Source organism: Fundulus heteroclitus, chromosome 3, assembly GCF_011125445.2.
Source record: "Fundulus heteroclitus isolate FHET01 chromosome 3, MU-UCD_Fhet_4.1, whole genome shotgun sequence".
Classification (NCBI taxonomy): domain Eukaryota; kingdom Metazoa; phylum Chordata; class Actinopteri; order Cyprinodontiformes; family Fundulidae; genus Fundulus; species Fundulus heteroclitus.
The window spans coordinates 41262207-41287782 of record NC_046363.1 but is presented as its reverse complement, the minus strand read 5'-3'; the positions used below and the strand labels follow the sequence as shown (position 1 = coordinate 41287782).

Sequence of the window (25576 nt, the reverse complement as noted above, 5' to 3'; positions counted from 1 at the left end):
AGCAGCCGTACTAAATCTGTGGGATTGCTCATCTTCTATTGATCCACTTCGTATACAATACAGACATTTAAGTCTCTGCTTAACACCATTCATTTAGTAGATTATAATACATAAGAATTTGTGTTATGTAGCTTGTTGTCATTAGATTATTATATATGCTTTGTCCTTTTTTTTTAACCACATTTTAATTTATTTTGTGCTTCTCCTGTAAATCAGTGTGCAATAAGAATAAAACCGTCTTTGACATGAATAAACGAGTGACTATATTAAATATGCTTGTGAGGACAGAGGGATAAAGTGGTTGAGTAACTGGAGGTGTTCTGGTTGAAGAAGCAAAGACACCATTTAGTTTTCCATGACTGCATCTTAAGCAAGACAAATGTGGATCGGATTTTGGTTGTGAGAAATAAATAAATACACCAGTATTTAAAAGTGAAACTCTGCTCATGTTCACTGACATGAGTGTATTTTTAAACTTCCTGTCCTTAAAAACCACAGTAATTTGATTTAAGTTAATAATAATAAATCAAAATGTGAGTTTGGTGAGTTGCTGATATATCAAAAAGGTAACAGCTCAGCAAAATGGAAGCACGGTAAATGACATACATGTGAATTTACACCCTCACTGATGTGCTGTGTAGTCGTACATTTTGTATATATATATATATATATATATATATATATATATATATATATATATATATATATATATATATATATATATACACACACACATCTAATGAGCCCTGCGTCGCCTTCTCAGTGTCTCCCACACCTCCCCTTCTCATTAGCTGCGACGCCTGAGTGGATTAACCGCACATGTGCGCATCTAACACACACAGACAAACCAGACACTAATGAAAGTAGAGCCCATCAAAGAGAATCTGTGCTCGTGTTAAAGCGAGACAAACCATCACAAAAAAAGGGATTTGTGCCGACCAGAAGCCCGTTTGTGGTAGCAGCGTTTCTGTGTGTGAGTCTTCGAGGTACTTTGTTTAATGTACGTTTATGCCTTTTAGAACTGCGTTTATATTTACGACATCTGGTTATTGTTTTCAGGATTATATAATTTAGTAAGACAGTAAAATACATTAAACCCTAAAGAAAGACGATAAAACCCAAAGAAGGAAATGGAAACACAAGTAGGAGGAAAACTCACTTATGAATTGAACATAGATCAAGATATCTCCCTTTCTGATCTAATGCGCCTCAATCAAACTGGTAGACGGAGCAGCAGACTGAAAGAAGTGGATGGATAAAAACACACAAGTGGCAATCAAAGACCACAGACGTCCAACTGATGATGAGAATGTGATCCAATTTAAACAAAAAGGCGATGGGAACAGACCGGCCAAATAAAGGCCAGTAATGGTGAAGACAGTTCTTGTTCTCTTCACATGTCAGAAACATCCCGTCTACAAGACTGTTTTAGCCATCCTGGGTCACGTGTTTTAAAATTTAAGACATTTAACTCAAAAAGTTTGTACAATTGTTAAAAAAAAACAGATGTTGCTTACAGTATCTAATCCTATAATAATTTAAATAGCTTTCTAAAGTTAAAGATTAACAGTGGTGTAAATTAAAGAAACATTTGCTTTAAAACCACTTCTGTAATTAGACAGGCAGCCAACCTCCCTGTAACCACAGACTTCGACAATGTTTAAAAATTACAGTACCAGGTTCTAGGCAATGTGTTCGTTTATCTGATTTGTCTTCTTGTTATATAAAATGTATCCCTCAAGGCTCTGTATTAGGTACAAAACATTTGCCATTTTACAAAAGTAATGATGGCAAAACTGTTCCAGATGCATTTCTCCTGCTTTATGCTGATAACAGGTTTGTTTGATTTGATGCAAAAACAGCTTCCCCACTTTTTGACCATCTGCAGGTTACTTACACCGCAAATTTGTAGAAAATGCTAAAAAAAACAAAAACACAGTATATAGGAAAACCTGCATTATGTCCACACAAATAGAACCTAAATTGAATCTGTGTTTTTCTTTCTTCTAAACCACTTTTAAATTGTTTTAAGATGTCTTTATGATGCTCTATTCTTGTAAGGTTTCATCCCATTTTGTACTTAAAGGACTTAAATTGCATGTCATTTTTTATATTCATTATGGTTTGAATACTTTAATTGAGCTAGAAATTCAGTCCATAACTGTAAAAGAAGAGCAGAGCTACCACATGTTCTACATCCAAAAGGAACAAATATCCTAAGGAAGAGGGAGACGATCCTACCAAAATAAACCAAAAAAAGAGCAGCCTTGCTCCTCATCAGCAATAAATACAGTGAAAAATAAATTTTGTAATATATTTAAGGTAAAAACAGCTAGAAGGTTAAAAAAAAACCTTCATCTTGAGCATCTTATCTTTTTCAACCATTTAAAACAAGTAAACCATGTTCCAATTTCTTCCAGTAACCCTTATTTTTCTGTAAAAGGAGCAAATAAAGGGAATGCATTGACAAAAGGGCCAGGCTTGTAGATATTCACATTTAGGTACACACTTAAGAAATCAACATAATTTAAATGTTATAATAATAAAACGTTGGGCTTTTTGGGCAGCAAAACAATGAAAACTATGAATAATAATAATAATGTGTCTTTTACGGAGTAAAAATATATTTCTGAGCATTTTTAAAACAATCTTCCTGTTCTAACATCAGTTCACGGCTCTTTCAGGTGGAAAACACAAACAGTGAAACAGCGTCAGAAGCAACCAATCATAAGCTAAATTCAGCGTGCCACAACAACATAACCTTCCTGCTAACGTTATTTAGAACGACGGTAACTTAATGAACATGTGACAAAGGTAAGCAGTGAATCCCAGACATTATGCCACTCACTGAAATACAAAATTAATTCATTTAAACATTTCCTTATCTACTTACGTTGGATCAGCTCCAGTAGTGGGAGGTCCATTAGAATCAGGAACAACGGGGCACAGGGAGAGGAGTTGTTCATATTTTTAAATTTTCATTTTCAATACAGAGCCTGAAAGGATGCCAGGTCACGGCTGCACATTGTAGCTATTATTTATTCATTTAGGCTTTGTTTGTCTTTTGTATTTCTTTTCTTTTTTTTTAGTAGATTGCACTCAGGGCAACAGTTTATGAGAGTTATGTGAGAAAACCACCCTGTGTCTAAAATCTCAATCATGCAGCTTATGAAAATCCACGACTCATTAGGTTTTAAAGGAATATGTGGAGACAGGATGAGAAAGAGCACTATGGTGTGGGGAAAAGAAGACCTGAATAACAATAGTGCAACAGGAAGTGGCATAAACAGGTATGAAGATCTGATGCCTTTCTGATAAAGTTTGGTTTGAAGCGTGACAAGATTAAGCAGACCGGAAAATGGAAAATAAAATAAAGGAGAGCTCATTGCAGAATAGAACTGCAAAGAAAAGCAGAAAAAAACAGAGAAGAACATGTGGTCCTACCTTTCTTGACTTTCTTAGATGGTTTCTTCTTGATGTATTTGCTCATTTCTTGAGGAGTGTCCATCTCCTCCCCATCACCAAAAACCTCTGCTATTGGCTCAACGCCTCCTGTGAGTAGAAGTAAAAACAGAATCCCTCAGCAAAACTAAGAGCTATAAACAATAATACTTATTTCCTGTGATATATTGTATACATGCTTGTGATATTATGACTGAAAAAAGTGAAGCAGCTTCTTAGAAGAAGGAACGAGAGGATAATTTTTACTTGTTACTTTAGGATTGCAGCAGCTCATCGACCTCTACCAACAAGCTGACGCTGCAAAATACCAGACATCTTTTCAAGTGGGTATATTGTGAAACTAAAATTACACTAACCGTAAGTGTCATCCTTTGAGCTGCAAAAATCATTAGGTTGGTAAAAAAAAAAAAAAAGTGCTTCAAAGCAAGATATGGAGCAATTTGAACGCACTTATTTTAATTATTGGTACATAGGAAAGAAATCCCAAAGGTTTTTCAGGCCCTTTTAAAACTCTTCAACGCCTGCTTTAAGATTTATGTAGGCTGATCAGATGTATTCCAGACAGAATATTTCCAAATCTGTCATTAAGGCTCCAGACATGAAAAATTATGATCTAAAATACTAAAATTGAGTATAGAGACAGAGGAAAAGAGGAAAAAAGTTAAATTTGAGTTGAATTTCTCACATAAATTTTTTTCTCTCTGATGTTTTATTTGGTATGACTGAAGGTAATAACTACATCTTTTTTTTCTTTTTCTTTTTCATCCAGTCCTTTTTTGTCTTATTGTTGCTATATGATAGCTACGTGGTATAATATTAAATTATTTGAAAAACTGAAAAGTAATCAATTAATCAACAATAATTTAAATAAGATTTCCTTAATGTAGATGTGCCTTATTATAAACACTTCCCTGATAGACTTCATAAAGATCATGTTGCTTATTGTAACTGAAAGCTGAACAGCAAAAATGTTTCCTATAGAATGTGAGAAGCTATAATCGAATCAAATAAACAAGTTTAACACATTTTTTAAATTAGTTAAAGGATTATTGGTCACAATAACAAACTAAAGTTTTGATCGTCCTATTTTTATAAACTTTAGAATTGTCGATTGTAGCTGACTAATTTTGTTTTCTCCAAATTTCAAACTTTCACTCGTTCACTCTCATTTTATTTCTCTGCACAGTTTGGATATTTCTAACTGAATATATATAGAGCTAATATGTAAAGATTGTTCGGTGATTCCGAAGAATATAAAAGTAGCTCTGAACAAGTGTCGGACATGTGGTGTGTGTCTGAGAACTAGCATGTGTGATTATGTGATTTTGTGTATGTGTGAGATAAAAATCCCCAGCAGAATCCCAGGGATCAGTCTGGATTTAGGGAGCTCCTGAGGCCGATGAATTGGACGCCTTGTCTCGCCGTCTCTCTATCCCCTCTTAGTCTCCTCCTCCCCTCATCTCTCTGTCTCCTGTCTCCCATCCTATCGTTTTTTTTTCTTATCGCGTCTCTCTTGAATCTACTTCTCACCTCTCTCTTATTGTCTCATCATCTTTCTCTCGTCTTTTATTCTTTTAACTCGGCTCATTTGTTTTTTTTCCCCATCACATTTTCCTCATTCCTTGCTTCTCTCTTCATTTTATCCCACCCTTGCCTTCATTTCCTCTGATCCCTGAGGATTGTGTCCAGTTTCAGGGTATTTTCATTCAACACGCACCGCATACAATGTGCCATTGTGTGTGTGTGTGTGTGTGTGCGTGCTTTTGTGCATTTACAAGACAGCGTGCATGTGTGTCTGCCATCGAGTCTACCTTAAGGTGTCTGAGAATGTGTGTGTGTCTCCGTCTCCCCCGCTGCGTCTAAATTTGTGTGTGTTCAGATTATGGTAAGCCCTCTCTAATATTTATCCTGGCCTTTTTTAAAGCCAATCTTGTTCCCTTTGGTGAGACCGCAGCCTGTGGCTTCACACAAACAGCCACACACTCAATTGCAGTTGTTTGAAATGGGATAGGCTTCGCTCTTAATTGGGCAGGTGTTTTTCCAGGGCGAGATGTTTTTCTAACACTGTCATATAGTTTTGCGGTACGTATGTGGGTTGTGTGTTTTATCCTGATTTTTACATCAACATTAGGTAAGGAAATTGACCACCTCAGGTGCAGCTTACTATGAAACAAAAATCCCATCGTATCCAGGCCATATTCTACAGCTAAAGTTTGGTGTTTTATCATCCGGTCAGAGTTTTAGTGTATTCTTATATTTCTTTTGGCAGTCTAAATCCATTTTACACAGTATAATTAAAGTTAGCAGTTGTAGTGACAGTAATTATGTATATCATAGTTATTAGAGTTTAAAATGTAACAAGAACAAGTTATTATATTGGCAGCAAAAGCAAAATATACTCATATTTTATTTCTAATATCAGTACAGATTTAAAAGTGTTTGTTTTTTTGGGGGGGAGGGAGAAATTACATCAAAGTAAAAGCTGTCACACAGTTTCCAGTCTAGACATGTATGCAGTTTGCATTTTGGAAGAATAAAATTGTTACACAGGACTAAAACTGAGCATATTATAGGGATTTTGTGCATCATCAAGTCCTGTCATGTCTTTGGGGTACGTATGATGTGTTTGATGAGATCTCGTTCTGGATATTGGGCATGTGTTGGAGTTCAGAGTTCAAATGTGCCAGGACAGGGTGCGTTACTTTTGCTGTACTTTTTTTTTATTTTTTATTAATTGACTGGGAATGAACTTTAAATGTTCTCCTCTAGTGGTCACATAATTATTAGCCGAATCAATCAAAAACGTAGATTGTTATTATTGGGTATTTCGTGAAATATTTCAGTGATAGTTGTTATTTCAACATGTCCAAAGATCTGAGGCAAACGTTTTTTTTTTTTTGTTTTTTGTTCTTTTCCAGGTAACCTGGTTTTGTTGGTGAAATGTGTATGTTAAAATGTCAAAAGTTTAAAAAGATAACACTAGCACATTTTTTTAATCTAAGGCAATCTTCCTAATATTCTAAAAGGCAATTACTTGCTTATTTTGTTGATATCTTATAATGTGTAAATTTTTTATGTGTGTGTTCCATTTTAGTGCTATGTTGAAATGCAGTTTCAGCATCTTAGTCAAAACATCCAGGGAGTTAGATTTTAATTTCAATGTGTCTTCCCTGGTCAAATTAGTATAAATAATTAATGTCTGTGCAAATTCTCAGTTATCTGGGTCATGAAAACAACAATATAATTAACAAATAAAATAGTGAACTAATACACAATAGTGTTATGGGGTAAAGCATAAATAAAAAGGTGAAATATACTTTTTGTCTTTATATAGGAACTTTATATTTATGTGACATTAAAAGTTATCTATAACAAAAACAACTGTCAAAAACCAGCAAGGTCTGGTATTTCGCTACGTGTTTAGTCAGAATATCCAAATTCAAGTTGATAGTTTGAGTCTTTTCCCACAAAGTGAGCTCGCCATTTTAACTTTGACTTCTAAAAATAAATGCTTAGGTTAATTTCGTTTTACATTATGCAACTTTTATGAGCATTAAACAGCTTTTCTTAGAGAATTGTGCATCATCCAGCAACAGTGTACCGCTGGAGGACTGCACAGAGTATGCATATGCAGGAATGTATTATGGAAAATGAAAGACTGTAAAAGAAAAGCTTTTTTTTTTTAAATCAAAGCAGCATATCTGGATGTGTGTGTGTCAAATGAACACTTTATGCAAATTTAATTTCCAGTTTTCATGTGGAACGGCTTAGGACATCTAAAGGACTGGATGTGGCCTGCGGGCTGTAAAATGTAAACGTCTGCCCTGCAGCCTTCCACCATACTTATCACCATGTAAAAAAACAGGAAACCTATAATAAATTCAAACATGTGCATTCAGTTCTGTTTTTTTATTTATGTATTCAAGTTGTTTGTTGTATATGCGTTACTTGTTGGCATTAAAATTTTAATAAGACTCCAACATTTTAAGATGGTTGGTATTTGTCAAAGACATCCAAAAATGTATAAGTTACAACCTCACCGTGAGATAAGCAAATAGTAAAACAAGATCAGAAATCATGGAAAGTTTTAGGAGTAGCTATTTTGATTATGAGGTCAGTCCGAATGGATTTTAGTTGATATAAATGCTGTTTATGCACAGCAGCACAGTTACCGTCAGATAAAAGCTAAGTGGTGATCCATTTTTGTGCTGCTGGAACATTACAAGTTGCATAAAGCGATGCGTGACAACTCGGGGCAAATTTGAAACAGTTTTAGAGAAACTCTGGACGGTCTGTTTCAGGGGTTAAGCTGCTTCTAAACGATGGGCCTGTTTTGGTCTGAAATGTGGAGACACTAGTGCATTCCAGCTTTATTCTGGGCTGTGGTTCGAAGATGGGGGTGACACTATGCTGCTGTGGTTACCGGCAATTTGGCTGTGGGCTTTACGCTTTTTCAGTCCCCCCTCAAGGCACACATGTTCGTACACCCACGTGTGCACACTTAGGCTTAGACTCTAACCTGCATTTGAAAGCACAGATCAGAATTTAGGAAGTATTTTGTTTTCCCTTCATCGACTGAAACTAAAAAAAAATGTATATTTCAGAAATACAGACATTTAAACACACAGAATTTAGATATGCCGTATGTTGAATGCTGTCTAAACAGATCGCCGACGTTTGAGTAACATATTTTGGGATTTATTGAATGATGGAACCTCAGGTGGTGGTGGATTCTCCCTTAAAATAGCACACTGCTGAAATATATATAGCGATGTGGAGGAGAACTCTTCAATTTGGAAACGCCACACAGACAGAACACAGACAGCTGCTCAGAATTACACACAACATGACCCACACTTAAACACATTACATGCAGTTTCCTGTGCCGGCCCTCTGAACTGCGCTTACACGTGTCCACGCACAGATACACGTACGGGTGTGTATATAGCGAAGCATGTATATGCAAGAAACGTTGCCCATCTTCTCCCCTCCATTTAATTCTAAAATAGATGCAGGGCCCAAACCACAGCCACCAGTGGAACAAAGTGAAAATAGCCTGTGTGGATAGGACAAAATGTGAGCGCTCGCTTCAAATGGACTGTGACTTTATTAGCAGGGGAAAGAAAAACCTTGATATAAAAGGTCTCAAACGTTTTTTAATTCAAAAAGCACACCAGGATATACGCTTAAAAGAGCAGAGGATCGACGTTTGGAAAACTGTTAAAAAAACAAAAAAAGGAGATTAAATTCATGGTAGCGAGAAAAGGATTTAATGAACACAAAACTAGTTTTTAAAGGAGGCCACTGTAATGTTGAACGCATGCTGATTGATGAACGCTCTGATTAAGAGTCCTGATAACAATCATTGTGTATCTGTTTGTGTTTCAATGCAGCTGTCAGGCATTTAAAAAAAAAAAAAAAAAATCCCACAGTAGGATGACACAATTTTTTTTTATTTAGTTTACTGATAATTTTAAAGCTACATTAGATAGTTCCATATTTTTAGTCTGTGTGATAGAGAAAGAGAAAGGAGAAGCAATAATATCCATGAAATGCCAGTAGCAGCGGATACCCAGATCAGGGTTTCTTCAAGTTTTAGTAAAATATTTTGTTGGATTTTTAGACATAATCAAGCTAAAAAGAAGAATTACATCTAAACTAATGTATTTTTCAATTTATGTGTGATCCCTCTGGCTGGAAGAAATAATAGTGTTTTGGAGAGCCAGCCAGTGTCTGACCATAATTTGTGAATGAGTGATGGGAGATGGGGATTCAATTTGGCTTAGACTTAAACTTTGTCCTCAGCCTCAGAAATAATCATGAAATATTGCTAATACAACATACAGTAATTTAAATATCTAACTTATTTACCCAAGAGGTAATGCATTTCCCTTTTTTTTTTATAATTTAGGAATTTAAATGTATCACATTAAGTTAGTGTTTTTCCACACCGGGTTGTGAATCCAGTCCTTTTACGCCTACAATTGACCTAAACTGTATGTATTAAATTTATTGAGTTTACTATTTAACATCTTGCAGAAACTATGTTGTTGATATTACTCTTTAATATACAATGCAAAATTATATTAAAAGGGAAACAACTACATTTTATTTATAGGAGCTTTCACAGATTAACCATCACAAAGAGCTTCACAAAGTGAAAATACAAATTGACACAGGAGTAAAAAATCAAAAAGCAAATAAGCATATTTGAACAGATCTTCAGCTTCTTTTAAAATGAGTTAAAACTCTGAAGACAGCATAAAATCAAGAAAAGCTTATTCTCCAGTCAAGATCCAACAATCTGGATAGCAAAAGTTTTATATCTGGTCCTGTTGGACCAGATTTTGCCTTGAGGACCTGGGGACACGAGGATGTGCCTTTAACAATTCAGTAATTATAATGATAGGAAGGAGATTTATTATGAAGGATCCTAAAAGGTAAAATCAGGCTTTCAAAATTAATTTCAAGATGAGCCGGTGAGCAGTGAAAAAACATTAAACCAGGAGTAATGTTTGTTCTGGTTAAAAGGTCTTGAGTTTTACATCAAATGAAGATGATCAAGGTTTTTTTTTTTTTGTTGCTACATGTGAAGATTGTGTTACCATAGAAGTTCATTTTTGGTTATGGTCTACCCGTATTGTAAAAGGAGCTACATAACTTAGAAAGTTTAGTGGTTTCTAAAAAATACAACGCTGGTGGTAAGTCCTTCTGCAGGTAAAGCTATTTCAAAGTTAGCAAGAACAGACGATTTTTGAAGGCGGGTGACTGCTGATCTTTCTTTGTAAGAGTGTATAAACACTTTTCTTTTACCCCAAAAAGTATTTAGTATATTTTAAAAAAAAGTTTTGTTCACTTCCACTTTTCTGTGTTCTTGTCTGGATTAACAGAAAGACTCAGAAAAAAGAAACCCTGTCATTTTGTTTTCGGCCCCCTGGAGATGGAAAATATCTTATTCAGTCGGTGATTCCGACTGACAGGGGAAAGTGTGCGACTTCTCCGGCTTGGTGTAGAAAAAAAAAAGATTTAAAAAAAAAACACCCTATCTTTATCTCCTCCCAACTGCATTTACTACACCACAGAAGTAAGGGGTATGTTTTCTTCACTTGCATTTTGCTTTGTGATTATCTCCAACTTATCATACAACAGACATTGAATATTTCGCTGCTAGTATTTGTTAGTAATATTCCACTGAAACATTCTCTAGAAAAAGGGATTCTGAAAGTCTGGATTTTGATCCAGACTTTCAGTCTACCTTATTTTTTTTGGCTAACTCAGCAGAAGCTGGACCGTCAGTCATGTGGGAGAGAGCCAATTGCAATGCCGCATCCTGCTAAAACTCCAGCCAATAATAATTATCATATTTCAAAGGAAATTGCCTTGTTTATGAAGCAGGAAAAACAACCATTCCTGCAAGTTTTGTCAACACATGATTATTTGGAGCCTAAAAGCAAACACGTTATAAACCGAATGATTAACTAGTCCTATAAAAACAGGGAGCAAACAAATTAACTTTATTCTATGACCTCAGCAAAAAACCTGTGCAAAGATCCAGGTAGAAAGATATACACGTGCGTGTAGAAATTAACGCAGCTTAGGGTGACCAACAAGTAATCATTGGCTGTTATGACGGCTGTAGTGAGGCGCTGGGTTTTAAAAGAAATTAAAATGTGAATGTCCAGGTGCCTCTCTGTGATTGGTGGACCCAGAGGACAGACAAACATGGATTCTTTACCGATGTGGTAATGACGTATAAGATGACGCTGCCGCAGACTGCCTGTCATCAATCCGCTGCTCGTCCCTACCAATCTAAATGTTGCATCGAGGCGTCTGTAAGGTGGATTGCCTTTTATTTTGATCCTAGTTTCCTCCTGTTTATCTTAGTTAGGGAGGCAAATTATTCTCATTAGGTTTGTTTTATTTGGAATAGGTCAGTTTGGTTAATATTTCATATGGCTTCCTTTTGATTCTGGTTTTGGTATCAAGTCCGCCCTGACGTTACGCCTAGCTCCTCCTCAGTGTTAAAATTTAAACTTAAATAGCATCTATATAATTTAATGTAATGTAGTACAACTGTGTGTTGTGGTGGCTTGAGGTCTCATGAGGATGAATCACCTTCATGTTGTGGTCTGGCCACCCCGAGACAAGCCATCACATACACATAAAGTGCCATTTGTAACCAATTTGTAAGGGATTTGTTTATCGGCAGTTATTCTGGATGGTAGATTTGATTCAGAAATCCTGTTCTAGTGTTTAACGTTCTGTTTAGGACACCTAACTCATTATTATTGCATTACTTTTTGGCTTGACAGGAGAAGGAATAAAACTGGGTTCTGCTTACAGTATTTTTTGGACAATAAGGCACACTTAAAATCCTTATGTTCTCTCCAAAATTGATGGTGTGCCTTATATATGATTACCGTACTTGTTGTGCTTACTGACCAATTTCATGTGGTACAATGCGTTCGAAAATCTGTTAACATTTGTAGCTACAACTTTGGTTAGAAATAAAGCCGCTCCGCTCACTGAGTATTTGGAGCATTACGGTACACTGTGTCACTACCCGATCGGACCCCTGAGCTGTCTACAAGACTGCCTGACTGTAATGTCGAAACTGGAAGTGCATTCATGTAAGGCAGCCTGCACCCGGAGTACGCACTAGCAACAATAAACCCAGTAAGTTAATTCAATATAAAAGTTACGTTTATTTTAGCCTTATGTTAGAAAAATGGCTCTGTCATTTGGAAACTCTGTCCTCCCAGCAGAAATGGACAGCTCTCCCTCTCAGGAGAGAGATGTGTACGTGAAGGGGTGAAATTACACATTTGGGAAGAATATTTAATGCGCCTTATCATCCAGTGCACTTTATGGTCCGAAAAATACTGTAAGTGATATAGCAATTTTTTGTAAAGTAAATAACTTTGGTCAGATTCGCCTAGCCTCTGTTTTGCAGTATGTTTCTTTACATACTTGTAAAGGACAAACTCTCATAGGGTCTTCACACTTATAGAGCTTTTCATGCATGGAAGATATTAACAGGTAAAATAGATTTATAAGGATACAGATGATAAAAATATGAACTACTCCTTTAAACTTAGGGAATAAACAAACACATGGGAATGAAACAATTGTCAAGCTGTGAATTCATGGAGTTGATTTGTGATACGCCTTTAATAGATAGATGATCTGAAACATTTTGATTATATTCATCTGCATTAATTATAGCACTTTAGAACAGCTTCCAGCTGCGGGCTCATTTCTAAAATACTAGTGGTGATGTTCTACGAGACCGTTTAGGCGGCTTTTATTTCCAGGGAACTACCAGCAACACGTTAACGCCGACACACACGCTTCCTGCCAATGAAGTGGAACTTGATGTGTTGTTCCCCAGTGTGTGTATGTCTGTTTGTGCGCCTGTGGTCTTGCAGGGGGAAACGGTTTCCGTAAGTGTTGTTGGAAAAGCAAACAAGTGTATGTTTACAGGCGGACGCAAAAGAAACATCTGAGAGGGGCTGTTTACTGCTCCACTGTGTGTGTGTGTGTGTGTGTGTGTGTGTGTGTGTGTGTGTGTGTGTGTGTGTGTGTGTGTGTGTGTGTGTCTCCAAAATGAAGGCCAGGGCTACATCATTAAGAAAATAAATAATAAGCATTATTTCTGAAATACAACAACGCAATTACTTGTATTGCATGTGCAATTATACAGGGATTTATGGTTGGACCTTTTTCAAAAGTGCACTTATTCTTGTGCATGACTTATTTTGGCACATGCTGAATTTAGCTATCAAATTAACTTGTTTGTTGAAGATAAGATCTTCAACAAACAAGTTTGTTTGTTGAAGATGTTATCTTGTTGAATCTTACAGATTGCAATTGTCAGACACAAATTGTCTTACAATTTGTGTCTTATAACTGCAAAAACAGCACGAAATTAATCATTTGATTAATTCCTTTTAGGTCGCAGAATTTTACATTTGTTAGAAGGTTTTTGATCATAAAGAAAAACAGGATATTCTTTTGAATAAAAGAAAAAAAACAGGGTATTCTTTTGAAATTGCAACAAAATGTAGAACTTGCAGCTCTAAGGTTGGTAGCAACAGTATCAGCAGAATGATATTCTTCATGTTTGCTCACATCTTAAACTGGTCCCAAATTACAGATTTTCACTTTACGAAAAGTTGTTGGGCGACCGCAAGATGTCAGGAAAATTAAAAACATGACATGGGTAATTTTAAGCATTAAGGGAAAAAAAGGATTTGGTTGGACAGGGGGAGACCGAGAAAATTGAATGTTGTTCCAGTTCCTGACTAAGATTGGACTCTATAACTATTACTGCTCCCAACGAACTTAAACTTAATAAGTTGTTTACATCCCTGCTATTTTTTTGCACAGTCCCCCCCCCCCCCCCCCCCCCACAATACTCTTGTAAATAGTATTTCATTTGTTTTTGTTTTTATGCAGAAATATTCCGGCACATTTTGTACATTTTCTATGTTATTACCTAGAGTAGAAACCTGGCAGTCATAGAGAATTATCTTACTTGGTTATACATTTCTCTGAATCTGGGTAGCCATTTCTAATAACTGTATCGGACTTTTAATTTATTTTCTGATGTAAATTTGCCCTTGCTATAAAGTCTCTTTTTTTTTTTTTTTTGCTTTTCTTATATTATACATGAGAAAATACACAATTTCATTTACCTGTCACTTTACTCCTGGGACCCCTAAATTTCCCACTGAGGGACAAGAAAGGATATTTGTACTCTATATGCACACCTCATGGCATAAAGTTCAAGTCTGACGGAACATTGTTTGAATGAACATTTTGTTACCAGTAGTGGTCTATATCCAACCAACAATTTTGTTTTGCTATTAAAAAAAATCGTTTCACATTTGTACAGCAGGAAACATTTGACTTACCAAACATTTCAGTCACTCCACTTACTTTATCTAACCCAACTGATTACGTTCTATTTTCCTACTTTCCTTTTTTCTGTTCTTACTCACCGGGAGCAGCAAGATTCTGGATCTGGGCAGGGATCTGGGCATTAGCATCAGAAGCCAGGGTGAGCCGGCCTCCTTTGCCAATGCGATCACAAAGCAGGGCTATGTGTTTTTTGAGGCGGCTGGTGTCCTGGGGAAGGCCCAGCACGGGGCCGCCTGTCTGGGCCAGAGATGTGGCCTGGTCCTTGGGGCTCCGTGACAAGCAACTCCGCAGAAGGTGTGAGACCGCTGCATCACAGCTCTCCTCCCAGCCCTGACAAGACAGGAGGAAAATGAGAGATAAAATGTCTATATTTGTGTGTGTTAGCACTGTAAGTTTACCACTACAACACCAACAAGAGTAACGGCACGGTGGATGGCGATTACACGGATAAAAGTGAGGATTAATGTGATGTTTTAGAAATCATAATAAAAGAAAAAGCCTTGCCAAAGTAAATGAAATTGATAACCAAAAGTGATGCAAAAAGCCATCAAGTTTTCTTTCTGTCTCTGCAGACCTAAAGTTCCCGCTGCACAGAGAACTTTGAGGATCTCCATAATTTGTAAACCATGTCCTGTGGAGAGGACGCACTGTCTGCAGATTATAATGAGGCTGACTCCATCCCCATGGCAGAGGTTGCTGAGGCAGTTAATCAGTTTTTTTCCAGCATCAGGGTGCCAGGAGCGGGCAAGATTTCCTCTTAGATGCTCAAGACGCAGGACATTTGAAAACTGATCATGAACCGCAGTGACCTCAGCCATGGTGATGGTCCATCGTCTTCGTCACGGTGAAGGAAGAACTGAGCAGTAAGGCAAGAATTTCACCCAATTTTACCATTACACTTTCAAAGCACATACTGCTGGCCGTGCAAAAATTATAAATGGTGACCATTTGGGAAAATGGCTGACACATCTGACTGAGCTCTATCATTATGGGTCAGACAACTCCATTACAGATTTTTTCCCCACTAACAAGGTAGGTGAAGGTAAATTTGTCCAAAGCAGTTGCTTATTCGACTTTATCTAAAATAGCATCATGTTTAAGGGAAGAATGGGTTCTAGGTAATGTTTAAACCTTCACCTCAAACTGACAGGTCAACATTTTGAGCTGTTAGTTTGCCTTAAGGGAAACATGGAATTTGAATCAGTCATTTTGTGTTCTGATAAAGGCCGTGGGGCTAGCCTTTTACCACCATAACCAAATTACATGCATATTCCTGTATGGGATACAACTATGTTTGGGTGACCTACACTGAGCCAGATTATTCATACAGTGCCATCTAAGTCCCATGTGAGCTGTACACTAACCAGGTAAGGACATGACCAAGCCTGGTATTGCCCCTTTACCCTCGGCTCTCCTGCGCTGGCACACCCTATCAATTCAGGCGTGATTATCTAACTGTTACCTACTACTCTTTACTAGCTTATTGACATTGGGCTGTTAGAAATAATTTGGGGCACTAAATGAGATTACACTACAACTGCTAGTCTAATACTAGTGTAAAATTAAAATTCAGAAATACTTTGTTCATACCAAAGGGAAATTAAATGCTGGTGTAACTCATGGAGGTTTCTTCACAGAGTTGTAGATGGTGATGGCTGCTGGCAGGAAGGATCTCCTGTACAGTTCTGTCTTACAGCAGATCTGGAGAAACCTCTGACTGAAGACACTGTTGTTGTACAACAATCTGATTAAGAGGTACCTCAGGGTTGTCCATAATATTTTTAATTTTATGACGAATCCTTCTTTGCAAAGTCATCTCCAGAGGTTCTAGAAGAGTCCCTAGAACAGAGCCGGCCTTCTTTATAAATAAGCTTGTTGGGCTTCTTTAAATCAGTAGCTTTGATGCTGCTACCCCAACAGATGATGACGGAGGAAATCCCACTCTCCATGACAGACGTATAGAAGATCTGCAGCATCTTGCTGCAAACCCTGAAACACCTAAATCCTCAGGAAATACAGTCTGCTCCATCCCTGATCACAAATGCACATAACTATCATAGATTAATTAATTCCTTTATTTTTCTGAACAACATGTGTAATATTATGTTTAATGGCTGGTACTTGTATAGCACTTTAACTAGTCTGACGACCCCAAAGCGCTTTACACTACAATCAGTCATTCACACCCTGATGGTGGTGAGCTATGTTAGCAGCCACAGCTGCCCTGGGGCAGACTGACAGAGGCGAGGTTGACATACATCGGCGCTACAGGGGACCTCTGACCACACCAGCAGGCAATTTAGGTGAAGTGTCTTGTCCAAGGACACAACGAGTGAGACGGTTAGAGCAGGAGATCAAACTGGCAACCCACCAATTGCAGGAATAAACTCCCTAACTCTTGCACCACTGTCACAGGAGTAAATAATATAACATATTATCACATTTACTGAATTTTTTTTTTATCTTAAAAATGTTTAAAAGCAAAAATAGCAAAATAAATCATTTAGGCAATCGATATGTCTGAATTCAGGGGCTGCATCTTTTGAAGGCCATATTTGTGGGCCGATTATGTCACAGCGCAGCGACGAGGCCTGTTGACTCTATGCCACACCGCAGGGAAAAGGAGCCCCAACTAAGCATCAAGTGCTGTACATGTTCAAACTTTTCAGTTGGCCAACATTTCTGGAAATCCTTTTTTTGGGCTGGTCTTAAGTAATATTCTAATCTTCTGAGATACTGAAATTGGGGTTTTCATTAGTTGTCAGTTATAATCATCAAAAATAAAATAAATGCTTGAAATATATCAGTCTGTGTGTGATGAATGAATAAAAAATAAGTTTCACTTTTTGAAAAAAATACACTTTTTCATGATATTCTAATTATATGACCAGCACCTGTAGATCTATAAACATATACATTACTTTGAACATAAAATGAAATAATAAAAATAAAAATAATATTTTTTAAACAAAAACAACACTGATCCATATGCAAAGGGGAAATAAAAACCATGGACAGTTATTTAGAGGAGACAGCAGGATCAGCCTTCAGGCTCCATTTGGCCGACGGAGAACCCGGTCTATGAGGGCCGAGTCCTTCAAGGGATGCAGTCCCAGTATTCAGACACAGCTAATATGTGGTTGGCGTGTCAGTCTGCTAGAAAAACGACAACTATCTTGGATTTTAACGTGGCCAGTGGTGTTTCTCAAAAGAGTGGCCCTTAAAACTGCCGGAGGTTTTCCTTCCCGTTAATGGGGAGTTTTTCTTCCCACTGTCGCTTCATGCTTGCTCAGTATAAGGGATTGCAGCAAAGCCATGTACAATGCAGACGACTCTCCCTGTGGCTCTACGGTTCCCCAGGAGTGAATGCTGCTTGTCGGGACTTTGATGCAATCAACTGGTTTCCTTATATAGGACATTTTTGACCAATCTGTATAATCTGACCCAATCTGTATAATATGATTGAACTTGACTTTGTAAAGTGCCTTGAGATGACATGTTTCATGATTTGGCGCTATATAAATAAAATTGAATTGAATTGAATTGAATTTAATTAAAGGACACATGTACCAGATATCATGCTTGTATCACCATTTAAACTATTTTTATGAAATATGCAATAATCCACACTATTATGTTGTCAAACGTTAAGGCTTGAAAATGGATATATCGACCAGTTAGACTTTGCAAAGGTTGATCCTCTTAGGAAAAGATTAATTCATGACAGTTCGAGTAAGAAGTATAATGCGTGTTTGTTGCGTGTAGGTATTAGAGGGGTAAGGATGTGTTGACAGGTACCCTCCCCCCTTCTAAACCCGCCATTTCTTCCTTCCCCTGCCTGCCGCCACATTGATTGACCTGTAATGAGTCATAATGACAGGTAATCAGCTCTGTAATAATGGTGACAGAGTAATGCTGACAGAGAGAAGGAGAGCAAAAAAAAAAAAAAGAATTGAAGGGCAGGAGGCATAAAGAGATGGTTGTAAAAGGTCTAGGAGATGAGATGATAAGAGATATCAGAGACAGAGCGCAAGATGAGCGGAAAGGTGAAGAACAATCAGAGATAATGATGAGGACAGTAGATGGGGGAAAAAGTCTTGAGGGAGAGAGAAATGAGAGGGGAGGAAGAGGAGGAGGAGGACAGATGGGAGTTGGATGACCTATTCGTACCACAATACCTCACCGGGTTATCAAATGCTTAAAATAACTGCAGGTTTCTGTGGAAACTTGGCATGCTGATGCACACACCCACTGACACAAACATTTCACATGCTGTGGAGGATTATTAACTACAGCATCTTTAAACCTTAAGTGCTGAGATTCATTGTCCGGGGAAAAAAAGGAGGAAGCAAAAAAAAGCAGAACTGTTTTTGACTGAGGGCTAGGACAGAGTTCCCACAAGTGCAGAAATAATAGGGACGCTTGTTCTCTCAACTTGGAAACAAGATAGACGTTTTTTATACAATAATATTTATTGACAGCAGCACATTTTTGGGTGAGCATGACCTGTGTCTAAATAATAGACGATTTAAGGTTAATGTACATTTATTATAATAGATTTTAAATCAAATATTCTTTTTTTTTTTTTAAATACCCATTTTCACCATTTTAGTTGCAAACTCTGGAAAACAGATATAAAAACAGCTTCTGAAATTTCTATTAAAAATTTGACTGGTTAGCTATAAGATACAGTCATTCTTGATCGTGCTTTTTGTTTATTTTAAATCACTGGTGCAAAACTGCAATATACTTAATTCTGCTTTTTACTGAAGCACAACAAGCTCAACAACACTGACAAGCACACATGTTTGGAATTTACTGGGAGCTCTGAAAAGGCCTTTTAGGTTCATTAATTTGTCATGAACAACACTTCAGGAGTCACAGGTTGTGCAGAGCTCCCTATATAAGTGCCCACTGGTGACATTTATTGTGCTACTAAGTAAAGAGGCAAAAGGGGGATTTGCTTTCATTCACCAATAAAATCAATTATCTACCCTAATTAAGTCATGACTCATACTGGTTAGATAAATATTTTATTTTCCAACTATTATGTTTCACCGCTGACTCTAAAGAATCAGAAGGGCATTTCCATGCCACTTTCTAATTTCTCAAAATTTCCTATGACTAAACAGCATCCCAAAAAACAATCAGAGCACTACGTCTCACAGAGAACGATCACGGGTCTGACTCCGGTGTTACAGGATGAGCGTGGATGGCCCACAACCCTGAAATGATCCCAAAGAGACGGGTAAAGGTTCAGAGAAAGAAATATACCGGTTCTGACATCCTCATCAAGACTGGGAAAGTCATTTTTGGGACCGGAGTTACGGCTCTATGACAACAATGTCTTTCAGTCTGCTACCGAAGGGAAACATCCCTCACTTTAACTAAACCAACTGGATCGTTTATCTGAAACTTTAAATGTTTAAAAGCAGGTTTTGGTAAAATATAGCTGCATTATTCATTGTGGGCACAATAATTATTTAAAGCAGGAAAAATCAAATGAATAGAGCAAAAAAAAAAAAAAAAAACAGAAAAAAAACACACCTGGCACATCAAAAAGAGGAATGGATCAACACAAATAATTTTAAAAATGAGACATAATCACATAAAACAAATTGACTAATAAGCATAAAACATAATAGAAATGATAAAGCAATTTTTGACCTTCGTGGGCAAACATAAATGTTTGAGTTTAAAAGGTTTAAAAGAGCCAACAGTTCCTGCACTTCTCAGGTTTTTAGGCCTTTGGTTCCAGAGCTGGGGAACATAGAAACTAATTGCTGCCATTCTCAGTTCTAGACCTGGGAAAACAGAGCGAGCATGACTCTGATGAACAGAGTCTACAGGGTCTATATGGTTCATACCTGACCAGCAACTCTAAAATGTATTTAGGTCATTTAGTTCCTTACAGAACATCAACAACATTAGTAATACAAAAACAGGGTGCTAGTGCAACGATTTAAGTTGTAATGTCAACGATTTTCCTGTAGGTAGACAAGAGTCCTTGGATAAGTGGCAACTACTTCATATATTTTTATTTAGTTTATCCACCATTAAGATACTAAAAACAACAACATGCACTAGCTTTGATAAAGTGCCAGTTGTAAGTCCAAGATGACAGCTAGGTTTGTTGCTTGCTCTGAGGTCTCTTGTCCAATGGAGTGTAGTTCATTTTTGATTTATAACCTTGCATTTTCAGGACCACATACAAAGACTAATGTATTTTCTGCATTAAGATAGAGACAACTCTGCACCTTCCCTCAAAGATATTTTGGACATACTGAGTCATTGACTGTAGTGAACTAAGGTCAAGAGGTAAAACAGAAATATGTAGCTGTATGTCATCAGCATATATATATATATATTATTATAGATGTATTACTCCATAATCTAAGCTCAAGGGATCAACATATAGATATTGAATTAAAGCAGCTCTAGAACAGAGCCTTGAGGTACTCCATGTGATCCTTGTATGCCTTAATCTATAACTAACGAATGACACTTAAAAGTCCCAATCTCTCAAATAAGATCTGAACCAGTTTTGCGTAGTACCGGACATCCTGCCCACTTCTCCAATTTGTGCATTAGAAAGTTCTGATCAGTTATATCAAACCGAACAGTGAGATTCATTAAAACCATAAAAAAAACAATGGCCCTAGTTTTGACAAAATAGGGATTGAAGGGAGTTGTGATGAAAATTAAAAAAAAAGTGACAACACTATTACATGCCAATGAAACAAATCTTGTTCTGAATGTTATATCACATTTAATTTATCCAGAAAAACCACTACAAAATTATAGGCCTTACTTTTACATCTCATATACTGGATTAAATTTTCTGTTTTGTTACTAGTATCTGTCTTAGTGCTTTATTCTTGTTATAACCTACTGACATTCTGAGCCAGTATGGAAGAATTTAAGCATTTATAGAAAACTGGTTTAAGAGATTAAAGGATTCAAAAGCTTTACAGATGCCAAAACATTGCACAGTGGTTTAAAATAGTCATAAACAAGATTTTACAACTTTGGAAAGTCATCACAGTGGCAAACATATGTCTAAAATCATGGAGGTTGGAAGATAAACAATGGAAACACATGCACAATAACAAGCTAACCACAAGGCTTGCCGGTGTCAGTCTGAATGGGTTTTAGATGCAAATGTATCCGATATGGGAATATATTAGGACGTTCAGGTTAAAAAGACAAAAAAAAAAGTTATATTAGATCCTAACTATTTGAAATTATTGACTTTTATAAAACTAGTACATGCCAACATTTACTAAATATTATATGCAGCTCTAAGACTGAAGAGATTAAATTTTTATTCTCACTTTGATGTTTGTATACATAACCTTATACCTTTTACTTGAATCTGATACTCCAATTATAGTTTGTGCAAGATAATAAAGCCTGAACCAAACATTATCAGAGAAAAATATATTGTTATATAACTGCAAGAAAACTTTATGACACGATACTGAGTATGTAAAAAATGTGATAGAAGAGTATTAATGGAAGTGTGAATGTTGTTGTTACATGAAACTTACAAAACAGTTCTGACAGAAACCGGAAGAGACAAAAATGACAATGACAAGGAAAAAGAAACGTGGAGGACAAAGAGGAAAGACAATGAAAAAGAAAAGTTAGAAAAACTTCTATGAATGATGCCCCCTTTTGTTCATAAAAATGACAAAAATCATGACAAATAGATAAATAAATAGGAACAAAATATTTACTAAAGAAAAACCAAAAATAAAATTAAAGTTCTGTACATAAAACTTTTGGTGTCGACATTAAAAAAATACTTATACACACTATACACCTGCATCCACTCATACAATTTTAGTAAAATGAATCAAATTTTTCTCAATTTCTATAGCATGAATTTACATTTATGAATGCAAAGTAAAAATGGAATGCAAGACATTATTTATTTGTTTTAGTGTGGTCAGTTTTAAGGAAGTTTTATGCATTTTTTTGCATCAGTTGAAAAAGACACATTCTTGCTGAAAAATCCATCTGCCTGATTTTAAGGTTTCATTCCTTCCCAGATGATATCCTTACATAAAGTAGGCAAATAAAAGCCTTGGCGTCAGCCTGTTTCTTTTTTAGTAAATCATTGGTTTATTGAATTCTGTATCATCTTGTTTCCTTTTTTCGTAATGTTGTAAATTTAGCAAAATAAGTAAATAAAATCAAATTTTGAAAAAGGGTCTCCAAGCATAATAATTAAATCTAATATGCCAGTAAATAAATTGCATAACACTGATACAAAACCTCTTACATTTATAAATTCTACGTGTTTTAACAGTTTCATACAGTCTGGAGATTCTTCCACTTCACTACTCTTATACATAGCAAATAAGTAATAAAAATTATACGAAACAGAGTTATGAAAAACCTAAAGTATTAGTCTCAGGGATGTGTATGGTGATGATAAGTGTAATAAACAAAAAAAATATAAATTTGCAAAAGCAGTCACTATGTTTGAATAATTTCTTTGAAATCGTGTATGCAATCTGGAAGCTAACGGAGTCTTTTGCTTTCCCTTTTATTTCTCTCTCCTCCTCAAAAAATCTCTTCCACGCCTCTTTGTTTTCCTTTAATCCAGCACTTCAGCTCTCTATCCTCTTCCCTGACTTTATTCATGTTGGGGACATTCCAGGGATTTAACCCTCTTAAAGAAAGCCGGACTTGCACTCAGCTGCAGTGACCTCACCTGCACGGTCACAGAAAGAGTCAAAAGTCAAGATGAAGAGTGTGCTGAGGTGCGGCCATGATGGCACCAGAAGAATTCACTTAAAATTCTGGAGATTCTCTAATGTGAGAAGACTCTAAAGACAATAGTTTACCGTAATTGCCTTTTTAATAATTACATTATTAACATAGGTGGAATATATATTAGATCAGTCTGAGATAAACACCTGTATCATTGTAAATACCTGACAGTTAAAGTTTGTGTAAATGTACTTAGTTCACGTTAACATATTAATGAATTAATTTAATATTTATTTTTCATATCTATAAATAAGTGTATCTGTACAATCATTGTTGGACATACTGAGACCTTTACCTTAACTTCAATGTATAATTAGATTTTTTTTGTGATTCCTCCGTAACTATAAACCAAAGGGCTAAAAGTTCAGAGCTATTATAAGCCAAAATATATGTGGATGACTACGTCAACACATTTTTATGGACGCTGTCACAGCACAGCAGAACGAGTTGTGTTCTCTGAAAATAGCTTGTCTGTCAACCTGTTTGCCTTAATGTTGTGGACGTGACCCTAATTATTGCTAATTCACTTAATGCCAATAATCCAAGTTAAAATAACCAACACACTTTCACAGTCCCTCGAGGCTCATCAATTGCCCTTAACTTATTTTTGTCTATAATATCTCTCTCCCCCTCTGCGAGTTTTGTAAGATGTTTTACATGCAGCTGTTTCGATGTGACTGTATGTATCGTTGGGCTGTGAGACAGATCTGAAAATAGACTTACTGGTACTGAAAGCTCCAGGGAACTGATCAGAGCCATGGAAAATGTAACACACCAACACGGACCGAAGTTTAAATGGCTACACAAATTAGAACACTTCACAGACTTTTACTGCAAATTTGGCATAAATTAGCACCCAGATTTTTCTGTGCTTGTAAATAAATTTGTATAACATTGTACAATAATTTGCCTGAGAAACAGAAATGTGTGCAACCACAATTTAGCTCTTTATGGTAACACAAACCGTCGAAAAGACAGTTATTCTACGTGAAATGGTTCTAATGAAGTGTCAAAAATAAGAACTGACAATGTTTCTGGTAGGAAAACAGGTTCTATAGAACAGTCTCCTGTAACAATACACAAAAACTCATTGATGCAAGCACAAACGCTGCAAAAAGGATTTAAGAGTAAGTAAAATTAATGTAAATTAATGGAATAAAATTTTTGCACTTACATAGGTACAACTCGTCTCCATAATCTTATTTCAAGTGCAGTATATCTAATTATCTTATTTTAAGGGTAAAAAATACCAATTGCATTGGCAGATCATCTTATTTACCTGCTAAAATTGAGGGCAAATTACACTCATTTGAACAAGATTTTATTTTCTTTCCCTTTCTGCAGTGAACATATGCTGTGGTACGCTACTACAGCAAAACTCAGACTGACTTCTATTTAAAAGCTAAATGCATTCACATTTGTCTTGAAAACACACACGGAAACAAAGTTAATGCTGAACTCATAAAAAAAAAAAAGTAGCGCAGAAAACAGTCTTAGTGTGGAGCTGACAGGTGAGTGTTGAGAGGAGGCGAGTTAGTGTGTGATTGACTGTGTGTGAAATCCTCAGAGACCAGTGGTGCTTAATATATTTTAAGTTTTCTGAGTGTGTGTTTAAGCTGGGGCTGTGTTTACCAAGCAGGCTACAGATGGATGGAAGGACACTGACATGTTAATTGCCTCCTCTGTGTGTGTGTGTGTGTGTGTGTGTGTGTGTGTGTGTGTGTGTGTGTGTGTGTGTGTGTGTGTGTGTGTGTGTGTGTGTGTGTGTGTGTGTGTACCAGCTGTGGTGTGTCCTGCAGCAGCGGCAGCAAGGTGGCTTCCAGTATGGCGGTCTGATCGGGCGTCAGGCCCTGCCATAGGGACAGCAGCAGCACAAGCAGGTGAGTGGAGCTCCGCAGACGGACAAAAGCCTGCTCCAGTAGCGCTCGGTTCTCCTCTGCAGCCTCGGCCAAAGCAATGACCTGCAGTGGATGGAGAGGAGTGAAGATCCATCTTAAATATTTCAGAAATGACTGAATTTGGTCATCATAGCTGAAGTGGCTTCCATCTCATCTCTTGTACAGCGGATGGTCCAGAAACACACGACTGGGCACTCTTTCTGTAATGTTTAAAGCCTTTAACAGCCTGCATGTTTCACTACGTAACTCTTGATGTACAATTATTAAAAAAAAAAACATCAAAGCACATACTTGAACAGGTTGAACGAAAAGACTTTCAAAAGTTTAATGATTTTTTTTTCTAAGTTACGAAAGTGTCTGTCCAACTTTTTATTCATTACAAATAAGAGAAATGCACAAAAAAAACATACATAAATTTCAACCTTTTTCCCAGAACAACTATAAATCCAAGTTTATTAATGGTCAAGGTGAATTTCTCTACAACATCTACATTTATCCCAAAAGGCTTGGTG

At 36.7% G+C, this 25576-nt stretch overlaps 2 protein-coding genes across 5 annotated transcripts in view; one reads left to right on the top strand and one right to left on the bottom strand.

Moving 5' to 3' along the window:
* The window catches only part of LOC105922701 (C-type lectin domain family 10 member A), a 512726-nt gene that overhangs the window by 297769 nt on the left and 189381 nt on the right, over window positions 1-25576 (top strand). The window lies entirely within an intron of this gene.
* bbs9 (Bardet-Biedl syndrome 9) overlaps window positions 1-25576 on the bottom strand; it is a 200519-nt gene that overhangs the window by 64373 nt on the left and 110570 nt on the right. For 3 of the 4 annotated variants that reach the window (XM_036135401.1, XM_012854125.3, XM_012854127.3), the window contains 3 exons: window positions 24945-25127; window positions 14466-14715; window positions 3445-3552 (listed from right to left, as the gene is read on the bottom strand). In XM_036135401.1, the coding sequence (XP_035991294.1) occupies window positions 3445-3552; window positions 14466-14715; window positions 24945-25127 (541 nt within the window). Of the gene's footprint in view, window positions 1-3444; window positions 3553-14465; window positions 14716-22884; window positions 23108-24944; window positions 25128-25576 lie in introns of those variants that run through there. The other variant, XM_036135403.1, reaches the window with a different exon arrangement.